The 17,295-nt window shown below is 41.6% G+C and overlaps 2 protein-coding genes across 2 annotated transcripts; both read right to left on the bottom strand.

The window, feature by feature from the left end:
* Window positions 1–2,184: 2,184 nt before the first annotated feature.
* On the bottom strand, window positions 2,185–6,110 carry cbln18 (cerebellin 18). Its single transcript, XM_065280198.1, has 5 exons — window positions 5,822–6,110; window positions 5,369–5,487; window positions 5,088–5,267; window positions 4,862–4,993; window positions 2,185–3,232 (listed from the first exon to the last, which is right to left on the bottom strand). The coding sequence occupies exons 2-5, from the start codon at window positions 5,460–5,462 to the stop codon at window positions 2,931–2,933; spliced, it is 708 nt and encodes a 235-aa protein (XP_065136270.1). The 5' UTR covers window positions 5,463–5,487; window positions 5,822–6,110; the 3' UTR covers window positions 2,185–2,930.
* A 4,828-nt stretch (window positions 6,111–10,938) lies between these two features.
* On the bottom strand, window positions 10,939–12,187 carry cbln20 (cerebellin 20). Its single transcript, XM_065280197.2, has 4 exons — window positions 12,090–12,187; window positions 11,874–11,975; window positions 11,657–11,797; window positions 10,939–11,530 (listed from the first exon to the last, which is right to left on the bottom strand). Exons 1-4 carry the CDS (start codon window positions 12,094–12,096, stop codon window positions 11,103–11,105), a joined length of 678 nt encoding a protein of 225 aa, XP_065136269.1. The 5' UTR covers window positions 12,097–12,187; the 3' UTR covers window positions 10,939–11,102.
* Between the last annotated feature and the right edge of the window lie 5,108 nt (window positions 12,188–17,295).

Raw genomic sequence — 17,295 nt, 5'->3', positions numbered from 1 at the left:
TCTGAGTTGGGAGTGCAAGTCACCAAATCCAACCGTATATTATTTTAAAACATAGCACCATTTTGAAACATGTCAGCAACTCCTGATAGCTGAGATTGAAAAATTTTTACACAGTGAGGTTAGTTGGCACACAGTGTTACAATTAAAGGGCACCTGTGGTCCGATTTAACGTTTTTACTGAGGGGCAAACTTCCAATCTCTCTGATGAAGCCAGTACGGAAGTTATTTAAACTGCAATTCATCGACTGGCCACTAGAGGCTCCAAAAGGGAGTCAATTCCCATAGACCTCCATGTTAAAATGGCCAACTTTACAGTAGAAAATAATATGTTTACAGCCTGGTACAAAAAATGTTTTTGGTCTATATAGCAAATTTTGCCCTTTATGAAAACTGTGAGGGGGTGAATTTTTTTTGTAACTCATCCGTTTAAATTATATTAAGCCTTACACTTCTGCATAATTAAAGGTGTGGCCACTTGAATGCAATTGAACAGCCACTGCTGTTACTAGAGTCGAGCTAGGCGGGCGTGGATTCAGCAACCAGCCACCTCAGCTTTACCCACGTCCCACCACTTTACCCATTTTCGGATATCCGCGAGTGATGGCCAAGTTGGCAACGGCAGACACTGCCTACTTTAAGCTTCAAAAGCGATCTTCAGGAACTTATTGGTGACGTCACAGACACTACATCAATATTTTTTTACAGTCTATGGTTTTTACATTTTCTTTTGTGTGTATTAGTAAGTGTGTATTAAGTGTGTATTAGTACATGTTAACAATATGCAAAATGTACAAACCCCAGTGTAAATGACGCGAGGTATCATCTCCAACATGAATCTCTTTTCTTGGACTACAACAAACACACAGATTGTAGGCAACGGTTTATTTCCTGGGATTGGTGATGTAAAGACCGACATTATCGTAATTCCTCCAGTTTCAGACTCACAGCTTGAAAGTTAACTTCACGTATGTTGTAATAGCCAAGAATGGAAAGTACTAGAAAAAACTTCAAATGTTCATTTGTAGCAGAGATGTGTGTGTTGCTTGTGTAAAAATATAATTAATCGAACTCAAATATTTTTTGAATGATTGAGCCAAAACCAAAAAGCGTTAGGTTGTGCCCCGCTTTTCCCAACTGTATATCTGAGTAAAACGGCTCTTGAAATGAGAAAAAAGGAAGGCCGGGACTTTTATCCATCGAGAATAGATTGGATTGTAGGAAAGTGGGTCATGTTGTTATTTGCTCTTTTTTCAGGTCCTGCCCTCCCACCATTCCTCATGACCAAACATAAACAGAGATTGTTTCTAGGAGGGGAGGAGGTTTGCGTTATTGATTAAAGATTATGAGGGCACATGATTTTTTTTAAATAATGAAATTAGCAAAAAATACAACAATATTCCCCAAAATTTAAATTTCATTTTGACTTTAAGTGACTTTCATTTGTAGAAGAGATGTATCTGTTGATTGTGTAAAAAGACAATAAAACTTATTTTAGAGTGAAGGTTAAAGGTCATCCGTTTTGAACGGAACATTGGGTGAAAATAACCCAGCATTATTAGAGTTCATATTAGTATCTCAGAGGTACCACATGTATACATTTTTTGTATTTATTAGGAACTTTTTAAAGGGTACTGCCCAAGTGACAGCTTGGGCACATATTTAACCGTGTATCACCGTAAGCCTAAAGTTTAGTTGGAACTACCTGCGTGTTTAGTCACTCTTCCATCACCTTGCCAAACTGTTGTCATTCTGTTACTCTGTGCTGATCCCAAGCCAGTATGGTTATGGTTTCATTCTCCACTGTGGGACTGCTTACAGCGTTGTGTAGAATGTAATAAAAATGTGTCAGTTGTGCCTTAGTAATGCAAGAGTTTAAAGTGGGTATGTGATGTAAATAGCGAGCCTGTTATGGAGTATCTATTTTTTAGGACATATTTTTACCCATTGTGTGTTTATTTGGCTCTAATACTGTACGTCACCACATGCATTTTTGTACGATTTGTAATCGTGCCGTGCATGCTGAACCAGGCTCAAGTGGAAACATAACTGTAACCGTTCCTTACTGTTCTTTATACCACAGGGCTGTGAAATGCTTTATTCTGATTGGTTGATAAATGTGTTTATGTGGATAATGTAACTTTTAGCCCAATATGCTTTTCATATACAATTCTTCTGCTTTGACCCTTACATATTTCCATACTGGTGTTTACTGGTGTTTCAGTTTCTGGTCAGGTACAGCACTGTAGCTCATGTAGACCTCTAGGACCACCTCAGAAGATCTGATACTCTTTATTTAGTGAAACCCTTGGCTGGCCTGAGGACACAGAGGTAACAGGAGCAGATGAGCGAGGGTTCAAGATTCACGGCTTCATGACAGATGGAGCCCCTTGTAATGTTTAATGTATGTCCACACGTTCATGCTCTCAATATATAAACATGACAAGACAATGAAATCCACTTAAGAGGCAAAAGTCATACAGAGAAGTTTCAAGAAAACTTTCATTCAAGAACTTCAAAGCCCTACTGAAAAATCCAGCTAAGACCAGCATAAGCTGGTTTAAGCTGGCCTCCCAGCTTGGTTTTAGCTGGTCAGGTTGGAAGACCAGCTGACCCGCCACCTTGACCAGCTTTGCCAAGCTGGGAGGAGCAGCTTAGACCAACTACCCTAAACCAGCTAAAACCAGCTTATGCTGGTCTTTGCTGGATTTTTGAGTAGGGTGGTACACATTATCATGATGATTTCAGTCATTTTTGTAAAGGTTTTACATTCAGATTTCAGATTTACATTTGTACAGATTTATTTGCACATCAGTTTATATTAAAGAATGTCTACTCAAAAGAAAACAAGCATCCTGTTACATAACCGCTGTCGTAAGTGTGATTTGTACTGTATTAATAAAGCATTATATGTATTACAAAAGGTTTTTCTCTTATTCCTCAGTGAATGGATAGATGAGATATCCACTGAAAGCATTGCTGCCCTGTGTATCTCCACACAGCTGTCTGCCTGAGAGCAGCTCGACATAAACCTGAGAGCCACGCTGAACCTTGAGAAGTACAGTCTGACTACTGCTGTCTTCTGAATCCTCACGGTTATCTTCCCAGGATGAAGCGATCACCTGACCGTTCTTTACCAACTGCATCTTCTGGTAAAGTCGATCTGTATCACCCACTCTGGAATAGGCGGTGAAGGAGAAAGAGTAGAGACCGGTGTGCGGAGCTGTGAAGATACCTGTAAAAATCAAACTGAGGTTAAGATCTCTGTGTTTGGAAGAGTTTGTTAACGCTGTTAGTATTTGATAAGAGAGGCTGAAGGCCAATGTATAGCACAATTTTTATGATACGCGAGGATCAGAATGCATGTAAGTTTTGGCTAACTGTGAGGGGGGTGAATTTTTTGTAACTCATCTGTTTAAATTATATTAACTCTATCCCCACCAATCAATTAAGAGAAAACGCTTCCCTGCCAATGACAAGAATTTCCACCTTTCCGCAATACCTCTATTATCCAGATGGCGCACTTCCGCAACTTATACAACCCGGAAGTAACGCCTCACTTTAAAGAGAAAGAACTCCATGTATGTTTTAAAGATCGCTCTAAATCTGATCTCTATCAAAAGTCCTTCACAAAAATGTAATAATCTCAGCTTTTTGCTCAGAATTGGGTGTTTTTGCAAAAACCTACTCATATTTGAGAGGTGATAAAAAGAGAACTAATGAATGTAGGATGAAATGGTTTTTTTTAAAGCAACCGTTTGTTTAAAAGCATAGGGTCTGTTCTTTTATATTGTATGTTTATATATTTTAAGAGGAACATTTTCTGATAGGAATTAAACTTTGGTGGAAATCATGAAAAATGCTGGCGGGAAAGAGTTACACCTTAAAATTTTGCATAATTAAGGGCGTGGCCACTTGAGTGACAGGTGAACAGCCACTGCTGTCAATAAAGTCGAGCTAGGCTGGTGTGGTTTCAGCAACCACCCACCTCAGCTTCACCCATGTCCCGCCTCTTTACCCATTTTCGGATATCTGCGAGTGATGCGTGGGAACGCACGGCCAAGATGGCGGCACTGCCACTATTGGCTTAAAAAAATATCTTCACAAACCTATGGGTGACATCACGGACCCTACGTCCATATTTTTTTACAGTTTATAGTTGGCATGCGGTATTTGCCTCTGACTGCCCTGCACCGCATTGCGGGTATAAATAGGCAGCAGGTGCAATGCATATTCAGCTTTTCACTTAAAAGCCGAGCAGTATTTGTACATTGCTCTCTACAAGGATTGAATTGACAGATCCTTTTTAAAAGAAGGAATTCCATCCATATATTTCTAAATGGTGTCGAGTATCACAATCAAAAACATTTCTAGGCATCTCGCACCTTGAGGAAGTGTTTGTGGATGACTCATGTTCCCGCTGCAGGAGGATGACCATCTCAGAGTTGCTGTCAAGATTCCAGTACCTTAAAAAGTGTGGAGTTCCCGTAACGCTGCCCCGTTCCAGTGTTGTCCCTTTCAGAGGCACACTGCTTCAAGCAGCAACCGGGGTGACATATGATTTATGGTGAGGGCTTTTCCTGCAAGGAACCAACCTTCCTGGGACTCTCTGCAGTTATGTTTACGTCATGTTTATCACGTTGTCACAATGTTGCGATTACTAACTGACCCAACTAGCTGGTACATCGTGTGTTAGTGGGGTGAGACTCATTAGATAGCAGGACACTTAAAGTTTTAGGTTCCGTTCAAAATCTACTCTCATTACTAAAAAATAGGTTAATTAGGCAATACTTCCACTTGGATGAGATGATTAGTTGAATCAAGTGTATTAGAAGGACAGACAGTATTTGGACAAACATCTCACCCAGTGCAGGATTGTATCCATTGCCTTGATTGAGTGACACAGACTGGTAAGAGACGGACACGTTGCTTGTGAAAGGCCCAAGACATCCAGTCATCGGCAGAATAGTAGCAGTGAAGGCTATTTTACATCCAGCTTAAAGGGAGCAGAGAGAGAATACAAGAATAATAGTTTGTGATTTTGCTCTTAAACGTTTAGCAAAGAGTGAGTGAACAATAGCGATGGCTACCTGTCACTTCATGTATTTGCCTGTTAAGGCGAGAAAGTCCATCCCACAAGCCAACCATACGCATGAAGGTGAACTCCTCCAAATCAAACAGTGGCTTTGCAGCACAACAGCAACCCTGCTGTCCTTTGAATGCACATTCACAATCCCATCCACCACACGGCAATCTCCCCGTCCAACTCGCTGTAGTATCATTTGAGAAAAACAGGCCTTTATGTTGGTTCATACATTTTGAAGAAGCATTTTCAATAAACAGATATCAGCAGAAATATAAAATGACTCACCAGCAGTGTCCTGCAGAAGATCAAGGGCACCGGACGCCACAGAGTCGGAAAAAAACACCAAAACACACAGTGATGCTAGCGTAAGGGTCTTCATCCTCACAATACAGATGAAAACTGTTCTGAAAAACACACAAAATCTTTTTGTCTCAAAAAATGTATTTCCTACTAAAGAAATCTTTGCAAACTTGTATTATCACACTGCAAAAAATGACTTTCTTACTTAAAGCAAAAATCTGCCAATGGGGTAAGTAAAAACCTTGAACACTTAATTCCAGAAAAATAAAAAAATAAAAAATCTTACCCTATTGGCAGATTTTTTTGCTTGTTTTAAGCACAAATGCACTTAAATTGTATATTTACTGTCTAAAAACTAGTTTCGAATGAGTTAAGTATATTATGTGATACTTATTTTTAATATTAAGAATATTAATACTTATATTTTTTAATACTTACTGTGATGAAGATAAGAGCCCATGAAGAGTAAGGTTGAGACAGTCAAAGACCGGTATACTGGAGAAAACACGAGATTTAAGTGTTGTGGGTGGAGTTGATCATTGAAAGACCCAACCTCTAAAACATCTGATCTGAGTAAAATAAAGAAGAACTTCTTTCCCATTTATGATCCATTGATGAGAAGGTTATTTAGTTACTGTTAATGTTTCCTCTCAGAAACTAGTGGACTAGTTATAAAGACTACAGGTGATGATATCAACTCCTGTGGTGATTGTCTATTAGTTGGGTTCAGTCATTTGTCTATTATTATCTTCAATGAAGAGTGCTACCCAATCAGGATGCATCATGATTTCATTATGTTTCCCAATTCTCTGAAACGGGTGTAGCCCAGTGAATCTAAAGGTGTTTACAGGGTTGCTGCATAGCCTTTAGAATGATTGTCCCCAGACTCGAGTGCTACTTTACTGTGATTGTTCGCTCAGATTGAAGTGAAATAACAACAAAGAATCACTTGGTTTAAATAGAACAATGTCATGTAATAGAGGAACCTGACAATAAGAGTTGAAGTTCTGTAAAATGATACTCATGAATCTTTGTCATTCACACAGAATGTTTTTTATAAATGTCCTGCAGAAATAGTGGTGAAATATAAAATTAAATAAATCAATAAGGATACTTGTCAAATACTACTTGTCAAAAGTTTAGAGTCACTTTCTTACTCATTTTTTAACAATATTTTTTTTCCACACTACAGAATAATATTATTGCAACCAACACAATTGTAGCTATAGGAATTTATGTTGTGACTTAAAGCGAAATAAACTCACACTTAGGTTAGGTTTTATCAATAGTCCCCTTCACACATAGGGCCCTATCTTGCACCCAGCGCAATTGACTTTGTCAGTGACGCATGTATCATTCGTATTTTGCACCGGCGCACAGCGGGTTTTTCCCTCCACAGATGCACGTCGGCAAACTAGGGAATGAACTTGCGCTCCCTGGGCGGTTCAGCGCAAAAAAGGAGGCGTGTTCCGGCACAAACCATCCCTGATGCTATTTTGCAGTTTCAAAAAACAATTGCGCCACTGACCAAAAAAAACAAGTCTAAAGTCAGTGGCGCGTTGTTCATTATGCTATTTTAAGGGCGCATGCTTGACCATAATGTATAGCGTGCACAATGCGCATACACTTTGCTTATCTAATCTACACAGATGCAACAGTTATTTTTGCAAATCATAAATTGTTACAATAAAAAATATTAACACATGAGATAAGGGGAATCATAGTGGTGAGCATTGTGGTGATAGTTTTTATTTATTGTGTGGCTGCGTTAAAAAATTATCATGAAAATAACGATTAAAATATTTTCATAAGTTTGTTGTGTGGCTGTATTACGTTTATTTTATGTAAATAATAATTAAAATGTTTTCATAAGAAACCTTAATGTATATGAACTTGATTTGTAAGAGTACTTTGGGGTTGGACCTTGCTTGCGTTTCTTGGGTCCGATTTCAAAGCCCCCAAACCCTTTCAGCGGTGAGGGACGCAGCGATGTCCTCTTCTGGCGTCAGGTCCTGAGGCAGATCCACCTCCCGTTACACGGCGTGCCCGATTTATGCTGGCAAGCTTGGGATTCCCCTGTCTCCTGACATCATTGTACTTGGCACAACGATGGGGATGCCAGCTGATGAGACTGTGGCTATTTCCTCTCACGCCTGTTTAACCTATCCCCATACAAAACGACTGCTCTAACAAGAACGGGGGTCTCCTCGGCTGTGAACCGCTCCTGGCGTGCGCCTGGTAAATCCGTCATAATAATAGCAACCCGCCATGGAACTTGCGCCCTTGCGTTTAAAGAGAATGTTGGATAGCGTTCTGATTGGTTTATTTGACGTTACGCCCAAACCACACCTATGAATAATGAACCTACTTCAGACCAACCCCTTATTGATTTGCGCCCGACGCAAGAGTTATTTCTCACGCCGGGAAAATAGCAACAGCGCCCAAGACCCGCCCACATACTCACTTGCGCTTTGCGCTTCGTACTTGCGTTTCAGATCGTTAAAATAGGGCCCATAGAGTCTTTACTTGTAAATTGAAGTTAATAGATCACGTGTGAACAGATAACTGGTAAATCAGTGCTGCCAATTTACCAGTAAGAGGTTGTTAGATTACCAGTAATTTACTCCCTGCTGAAAAAACAGCATCAAACCAGCATGGACCAGCATGAGAATTATGCTGGTCTATGCTGGTTTAGCTGGTGGTCACAGCATACCAGCACCAAAACACAACATATGCTGGTATGACCAGCATGGGATGCTGGTGCTAATGCTGGTTTAGCTGGTGCTAATGCTGGTTTGGTGCTGGTTTAGCTGGTGCTAATGCTGGTGCTGGTTTGATGCTGGTTTAGCTGGTGTTAACTAGCAAACCAGCACCAAAACACAACATATGCTGGTCTTGCTGGTATGCTGGTTTTTTCAGCAGGGCTGGTAAGCGCTATGTGTGAACAGAGAATAAGGATTACCGGCATTAGAATGGACGATGCCAGAACACCAGCTTCGGACCAATCATAATGTTATGATACAGATGACACGTGTACCCTCGCACTGGAGAGCACACCTGAAGTAACGTCCACATCTCTTCACCAAAGTTGTTTAAAACAGCTTACCATCTATTTACCGAATTACCCACGTCCTCCGCACATTCTCTGTGAAGCCTAATGTGCAAACATTGCCTAATGCAATGTTGTTTGGTCACGAGCAATTGCACAACTGTCAGTGTTTGCCACAGAAGTGAAAACAACAAAATACGGACCATGTATATGAAGTTATAACTCGCCATTGTTTACAAATACAACACTGAGCTCGCCGCATAGCAATTTAGAGGTAACTTCCACTTTCTCACCTAGCGGTATTTTGGTATTGATGTATGCACATTTTTGTATATATTGGTAATTTCTTTCTGGTATATTCATGGTAATTTACAGAAATAACTGTGTGAAAGAGGCTATTGTCAGTGTAGTTGCGTTTTGTCTGGAATTTGCATACAGTTAATTTGCATAAAGTAAAGTCATTTTATCAGAATCTTCTTAATAGGACTTTTAAACAACATTAAAGTTCACATCTATTCTGAGCTCTTATTGGCAGCTTTTTCTTAATTTGCCATGTTTTTATATGTAGCTTTAATTTGTTTACAAAATTAATTTAAAACTTATATCATTCAGACATATTCCCTGAGGGCAAAAGATCTAAAAAATTAACACAATTTTATTAAAGGTGCACTGTGTAGATTTTAGCCGCATCTGGCAGTGAGAACGGCAAGATCCCGAAGTGTTCATTCGTTAGACCCTTTACTATTATATATATAATATTTCTGATGAGCCCCCGGGAGAGGAGTTATCCAGCGAAGAAGAAGAAGAGGTGTTATTTCATTTAAAAATTATAAAAATTACACCAAAACATCATAAATTCTCAAAAGAGTTAATTTTATTAATTTGCTGTAATGCAAATTTTAAAAATCCATACGATTGTGAGGACCAGATCCAAATTTGACCCTTTATCCTGCGATCTTGATCCCATCAGCGATTGTAAACGTCAAATCTAGTGCTCGTTTTGAATTCGAATTCAAATATTGTGCCTCAAGAAGCTTTACGAAACATTGCTTTACGGCACTGATATCAAACGCTAATTGGCTCTTGTGTGCTACGTCACAGATTTGCGACAGGATTAGGGTGGTAACATTATCGATTGTTTTATATGTAAAATGTTTGAAGCATTAACAAAAAAATTAAATGTAAAAAAGGTAAAATTATTGATTAAATGGTTAAAGGGAAATGATATAGCAATCTTTACGGTCTTAAAAGATCTGGAAATGTTATACGTGTTGTAGCTGAAAAGATGTAATAACGTTTTGTGTTTTTGACAGTTACAAATTATTACGTATTAACAGTACAACCAGGCTAGCACTAATGCTGGGTTTATTATAGTTTTTTCCCCTAAAATTGAACAATATTCATCTCATACAAATTATTACGAATTATCTAATAAGTTAGTAAAATATTTACAAGATCAGGCTGAATATATAATGTAGTTGCTTTCACGATTTCAAACAGCTTTAGAAGGACTGAAGTTTAAACACTGATCATTCAATAACAATACAATGCGGTTTTAAACTCAACGGGACTGCTTTACACTGCCGGGGTGTGTTTACTGTAGTCTCCTATATTAACCTTTTCTCTCTAGAAGCTGAGGTGTGTAAAAATATAAATCTTCATTATAACTAAATAACATTTTCTAATATATTTCTAATAGATTTGGCAAAAAACCCTTCTTGCCTCATGTTGCGTAACGGTTGAAAGTGTCCTCACCATGTTAACGGCTGATAAGTTGTCTAAATATACAGTACATTTAAAAAGCTTTAAACTGTCTGATACGTCATTGTCATATGACCTCATACCTTACATTGTTACACAACACAGTAATTCATCTCACAAATACATTTCACCATTAAGCAATTTTATATTGAGTTTTTGCTATTATATAGAGAAAAGAAAAATCATCATTACATGTGCTAAGTATGGATTTATTTCATATCTGTCTGATAAACTCAAAGATATAAATATCAGAATGAAGAAGGAAACCAACACTGCTTTACTGTTGCTGTGTAGATTAGATGATGGATGATGAAGACAAGTCAGAGCAAAGAATCGTAACGTTTAAATAATGTAGTTTTTTTTTTTTTTATATATTCCTGGCAAACTTTGATTCTTCAACTCAGGTGCAGGGTGTTATAGAAAGAAACATGCTGGGACCTCACAGGAAACTTGAGATGTGTTGGAAATCTCAAAATGTGTGTTTGCCGTGCCGGACAGACCCATCAGTGTATGACATCAAAGTATCACCAAATAGTCAATGGCTAATGGGTCTGTGCGGTGCCATGTAAAGTCAAACACACCGAATATAATACATCTACAACATCACTGAAAAAAAGATTCATTCAATTTACTCAATTTTTTAAGGTAAGTGGTTGGAATCAATTTATTTAAGCTACATTTAAACAAAAAAGATTAGTAAAGTAAAATACAATAAAAAACTTTTGTTTAAATGTAGCTTAAATATATTGATTGCAACTTACCTTAAAAAAATGAGTAAATTGAATGAATACTTTTTTTCAGTGTAAGATACACTACAAAAAATGGCACACTTCAGCTTTAACTGTTTATTATTGCGCTCTTATTGTGCACTTTTTCAATTTCAAAAACAACATTAGTTCCATCTCCGTGCTAATCAGTTGTATAGAGCAGAAAGCCGGTGAAAGTATTGTAATGGCTGTTATCATCACACAAAAAGCAACCGGTCGGCAGAAGAACATCCACTGCGTCCCCTGCATGTAGCTGCACTGCTAACACAGCGCTAACACTGTCCTCCTGATCTTGAAGATTGTTTTCATTCAGCGTTGCCAGCGTGCGCCCATTCACCCGGAGTCGAGCGCAGGCAGCAAGTCTTGCTCCAGGAGCACCAGCATCACTATACACGGTAAGTGCCAGGTTGTAGACGCCGGAGCGTGGAGCTACAAAGGCACCGGTGTTGGAACTGTAGCCGTCTCCTAAATTAATAAATACACTTCCATACTTCACCACAGAGTCGCTGCGATACGGTCCCACGCAGAGGGGTGCATCGGTGAGGGCCACGGAGAAGGCACTGCGACTGGCTGTGATAGGCAGAAAGGCAAATCAATTCCGGCTATATTGAATTCAAAAGCAGATTTTTTAAGAAAATAGCAGTGCAAGTGACTTTATACTGAATACTGAAGGGTTGCTCCAAAAACTTGTCTCACCACGAATATTGTTTAAAATGCCGTGAGCTTTCTCCAGGCCGCTCTGTAGTTCATGTAAGCTCATGTTGAAGAACATCTCCATCCTCTTCATCTGCTCCTGCATCAGACAGCAGCCACATGATGCTGCATCAGTCTGACAAACTGAATGAGAGAAACATTGTCATTCTTTACTTCCCTCATCACAAATTGCTTTTTACGTTTTTTTTAAGGAACTCACCATTCTCACTGGTATCATTCTTACTGGGTTGTTCTTGACCATCCCATGAAAAAGTCTTGTTCTGTGCCAGCGCACATCCCAGAAAACTCAAAATCAGAAGGGCTGAAATATAAAAAAGAAAGTTTTGTACATCCAGGCAGTCATACGCATATAAATAATATTAAAGTATTGTGGATTTAATTTTATTTAATACTCATACAGTTCAAACTGTCTCACCCCTCATTCTTGTTGATGTCTGTAATCTTTTAGGAAGATGTGTTAGTCTCACCTTCAGTATTTTTGACTATAAAGGCAAGATCAGCTCCACCTTCTTTCAGTAAGGCCTTTTGTGGGCTTTTATGATGTATTACAGTGCTGTATGTGGGACAGATATTGGTTTTCACTTTGTTATGTTATTCCCATGTTCCTTTTCTCCAGGGTATCTCTCTGATACACCACACAGTTTTCTACTGATGAGAGCTGTGTATTAAAGGGGACATGTCACAATACCTTTTAAGATGTAAATTAATTTTTCAAAAGAGTTCATATGTTAAGTTTTAGCTCAAAATACCCCACAGATTATTTATTATGACATGTTAAAATTGACACTTTGTAGGTGTGAAAATTTGCAGTTTTTGTGTGTGTCCTTAAAAATGCAAATGAGCTGATCAAATGCAAACGGAGGGGTTACTTGAGTGTAACCTTGTTCGATGAAAAAGCGGAATGAGATGCTGCGCTGCTAAGCGCTATGGGGAAACGTCTTTATTGTTGACCAGCTGAATTTAGTGTGCAAACACGTCAATGGAATTGACCCGGAGGTATATAGCCTCGGTTGATGACGACATCACAGCGCACCCGATGCAAGGCTATAAAATAGATGAGCACCAGCTGTGTCATCAGATCTTTTGTTTGAAGACTAGTCCTGGGACATCTACTGTACGGCAAGACAGCGCAGCATCTCATTCCGCTTTTTCAGGGAACAAGGTTACACTCAAGTAACCCCTCCATTCCCTATCAAAAGCTTTACTCGATGCTGCGCTGCTAAGCGCTATGGGGAACAACAATACCCACGCTGCCGTGCTTGGAGATGTCTGGACCCCTTACGGATGTGTACGTGTGCGCACAAGGACCGCAAGGAAATCTCAGACATAAACAACGAAGCTAAAAATAGTGGATGTGTGTGGAAAAGATGTTCCTGCCGCCTCACAAACACCTATAAGGAGGCACCCCTTACTAATAGTAGCAGTGGGGGATACCCCCTCTTGGAACAAATGGTTTAGACAGCAGCTAGAGATGTTGAATCAAGGACATGAGACCTGGAGTGACATGAGCATCCAAGCTTTAAAATCTTATGAACGTATGCGGAGAGGACCAGCCCGCCGCATCACAAACGCTCTGCAAGGAGGCCCCTTTACTAAAGCAGTAGAGGAGGCAACTCCCCTGGTGGAGTGAGCTCTCAGACCTGCTGGCGAGACTTGACCGCAGGCCTCATAGGCAAGAGCAATGGCATCCCTAACCCAATGTGATATGGACTGCCTGGTGGCCGCAACACCTCTGTTGCAGCCCCCAAAACAGACAAACATTTCCTCTGACTTACGCCACTGGCTAGTGCAGTGGACATAAGCCTGAAGAGCACGGACTGGACACAATCTGTGGCATGTCTCCTGCTCCGGCGTGGCGAACGGCGGAGGGCAGAAAGTCTCAAGAATGACCGGATGTGCAGTCGAAAAGGGAACCTTAGGCAGGTAATCAGGATAAGGATCCAAAATCACCTTCACCATTCCTGGGGCAAAATCTAGACAGGATGGCAAGACCGCCAGAGCCTGCATATCCCCAATTCTTTTTAAAGAAGTTATCGCCATTAGAAAAACCATCTTTAGTGTCAGAAGTCTATCAGACACAGATTCTAGCGGTTCAAAGGCATAATTCTTTCTAGTGGAAGGAGCCCTAGCACTCAAAATAGTGTAAATAACATCAGGCGACAAGCCTGTGTCCCTCAGTTGGTACCCTTCAGGAGCCAAACATTGAGATTCCACAGGTCGGGCCTGAGATGCATTATCATATGGCGCATTGAGAGCCGTTGAGGAGAGATATTATCTCTGAGAACCATACTCTGTTCGGCCAACGTAGTGCTATCAGTAAGAGGTAAGAGCCTTGCTGGGGAACTCTGGCTAGAACCTGCAGGAGCAATGCCACTAGAGGAAACGCATAGAGGCGCTTGACCGGCCATGTGTGCACCATTGCGTCCAAACCCAGGGGGGCTGGGGGACTCAGAGAGAAGTAAAGGAGACATTGAGCTATCTGAAAAGAGGCCAAGAGGTCCACTTCCTCTCTGTTAGATCAGGTCCATATCTGAGACACTATGTCTGGGTGTGGTTTCCATTCCCCAGTCGATAATGTCTGCCTGGACAGTAAATCTGCTCCTACATACAGGTTCCACGGGATGTACACTGTTCTGAGTGACAGGGACTTGCCCTGTTCAAATTGCGCGAGCGCAGACCTCCCTGGTGACTAATGTATGAGACAGTCGCTGTGTTGTCCACCCGCACTAGGACATGACAGCTTTTCAGTTGGGGGAGAAAGTATTTCAGGGCCAGAAATACAGCCATCAGCTCTAGGCAATTAATGTGCCAACCGAGCTGATGACCCTCACATTCTCCTTGAGCTAGACCACCATCTAAGATCGCACCCCAGCCCGTCAGAGAGGCGTCTATCATTAGCAGTTTGCGATGACAAGTCGCTCATAGCATGGGACCCAAGGCAACAAACCGGGGTCTTATCCACATAGTTAGTGTACGAAGCGGCGTGTCACTTTTATTAGCCTTTGAGGGTTGGCCTTTGGATGAAACCCTCTGGCTCTGAGTCACAACTGAAACGGCCTCATATGCAACAGCCCCAAAGGAATCACCGTGGATGCTGATACCATGAGCCCTAATATCCTCTGATATTGTTTCACAGTGAGATCCTGGCCTAACCTGACTCTGCTCAGGGTATGCTGAATGGTCACGATTTGTGCTGGAGGCAGATGTGCCCGCATCGTAATCGAATCCCAAACTATCCCTAAATAAGTCGTTCTCTGGGCACGAGAAAGAACGCTTTTCTTGGCGTTGAGTCTCAACCATAGAGAAAGTAGATGTGCTAACGCAATGTCCTTGTGTTGGAGCGCCACCTCTCGCGATTTTGCTAGTATTAGCCAATCATCCATGTCATTTAAAATACAGATGCTCCGGAGTCTCAATGGAGCCAGTGCTGCATCCATACATTTTGTGTATGTGCGGGGTGATAAAGCTAGGCCGAATGGAAGAACCAGGAAGTATCTGCTGTAGAAGCCTGACCTTCTCTCAGGAAGGGAAACATGTTCTATGGCCCCTTTCATCAGTAGAGTTTGTATTTCTTGCAACAGTACGTGCGTTCGTTCCGGTCTCACGGAAGTGAATATCACGCAATTGAATTGCGGAGGACAACAAATAAATTGGATTATGTATCCTATGTGTAGTGTGCTTATTACCTAAGCAGAAACGCCTGGCAGGAGTTTCCACGTTGCCAGACTCTCTGATAATGGTAATAATTTCATTATTCCCTCTTGGGAAAAATAATAATATGCTAAAAAACCCTGCTCCCTGAATGACAGCAGGAAGACGGGGGGCCTTTAACATTGAAGACAGGGGGCCTTTAACATTACGCTGAAAACCGCCATCCCCCGCAAGCCCAGAGGCGGCGAAGGTGAAGAGGCTTCGTAAAGGCAGCGGGGTCGGAGCAATCTGATGTAATATGATATGTCCCGCCACGCCAGCGAGCCCTACTGTAAAGAGTGGAACCGTCAGGATTGTTTCTTTTTATAAATGAAAGTGCTGAGGTCCGCCCTTGGGGCTACTGAGTGTGACGAGTTGATCCCCAAGCACTTTGCGGGGAAACACGATTCGCTAAGCTATCCTTTTTAATGTTCCTCGGCTTTGAAAGACAGAGAAGAGGTCGGGTGACCATGAGTGACAGCCCCTCCCCTTGCGTGCAAGTGAGTGTACAGAAGGGCACACTGGATCTTTACTTTGGGCATACAAGAAAAAGGGGTCAGTAGTCACGAGCGGGCGTGTATGTAGAAGAGTGGTCGTGCACCAGCACCAGTAGACGTTCTTTTCCACAGGGTTTCTTTCCCGGCCTAGGGGGTGGTTACTGACAACATGGACACAGCACGACACCGCAATTTCCAAGTGTACACACAGCAAAGGGAAAGAACTCACCCACTGCACTCCACACACTCACAGTGAATTAAGGTCAGAACCACATGGGTCCGGGGAATAGTTCCTGGGCGTTGGGGGCACTGATGCAGCGGACGGCCAGGCTGAAAGCGTCACAGCCATGACAACGGCAACGTGTTCCTTCCTCAGCGGTTTCCGGCTCACCCACCAATCCTTTCACGATGGGGCCGCCTACACACTAGTCACAACTCACAAGAGGTACACTGGTATTCCACACTTTCAAGGTAAACACTGACACAATGAATATTTCTGTGTACTCACGATTTCATTAACACTGGCTCTTTTCACTTCCTTCCCAGATATCTGACGTCAGACACGGCTGGCAGCACAATCTCCTTCCACTGCAGTCCTAGCAGCTCTTAAATGTGTGTTATCTTTCCCAGAACACAACGCATGTAAATACAACACTTCAATAAAAGTTATTGGTATACTCAACTCCGTGTTTTCACGTGGCCCAGTCTGCAATATCCACAGTATCACGTCTCTCCAAACCCACCGATCGCTCCGTCTCACTCTTAGCATTGGCCGAAATAAACACTTCACATCTCCTTCAGCCCCCGTACTCTCTCCGCGAACGCCGGATCAACGTGGCTTTTCGACGCCTTCCTTGAAGGTTACTGCCGTCTCTTCAGCCCCCGTACTCTCTCTGCTAACGCCGGATCAACGTGGCTTTTCAATGCTCGGCTCAACTCTTGGTTTCAGTTTCGGTTTCGTTGTTGTGCTTCCCTTCACCCGTTCCCCTTTTCACGGCCACACAGCAGGTGCCCAAAGGCACACTCGCGGACGGAAACTCCTGGAACGACCTCCCCTTCTGTTCTTCGGGTGCCTTATTTATATGCCTCCTTTCCACTAAATCCCAATCCCCGCCCAATCAACACTCGCCACGCTCGTGTACACACCTGCTTTCAATAAGCCCAAATCTGGTTGCCCAGAGTTACCAGAAGTGACGAGGTGTTTCACGGACCATTGTCCGGGCGGAACTATTCTTTGCCACTTTCGGTTCCGCTGCTTGAAGTCACTCCGTGACACTCTATCTTGCTGGAATCTAACTCCTAACAAAGATCTCAAGTAAAATTCAAAAGGTAAGAGAGAGATTTGCATTTCAGTGTAGCACACACACATTCAGTAGTTGGTCTGAAAATAAAAAGACCTGATGACACAGCTGGTGCTCATCTATTTTATAGCCT

Source organism: Paramisgurnus dabryanus, chromosome 8, assembly GCF_030506205.2.
Source record: "Paramisgurnus dabryanus chromosome 8, PD_genome_1.1, whole genome shotgun sequence".
Lineage (NCBI taxonomy): Eukaryota > Metazoa > Chordata > Actinopteri > Cypriniformes > Cobitidae > Paramisgurnus > Paramisgurnus dabryanus.
Note: the sequence above shows the minus strand (reverse complement) of the source record. Positions and strands in the feature narration are given on the sequence as shown.

Bases quoted from the DNA above. Each gene is read 5' to 3' on its own strand.
- cbln20 (XM_065280197.2), bottom strand. The intron at 11,798-11,873 runs GTGAGTTCCTTA...TCTCTCATTCAG, and splicing joins GAATGATACCAGTGAGAATG to TTTGTCAGACTGATGCAGCA. The intron at 11,531-11,656 runs GTGAGACAAGTT...TGCCTATCACAG, and splicing joins CATTTTAAACAATATTCGTG to CCAGTCGCAGTGCCTTCTCC.
- cbln18 (XM_065280198.1), bottom strand. From the start codon at position 5,462: ATGAAGACCCTTACGCTAGCATCACTGTGTGTTTTGGTGTTTTTTTCC. The intron at 5,268-5,368 runs GTGAGTCATTTT...ATGATACTACAG, and splicing joins TCTTCTGCAGGACACTGCTG to CGAGTTGGACGGGGAGATTG. The intron at 3,233-4,861 runs GTGAGATGTTTG...TGATTTTTACAG, and splicing joins TGGATACAATCCTGCACTGG to GTATCTTCACAGCTCCGCAC.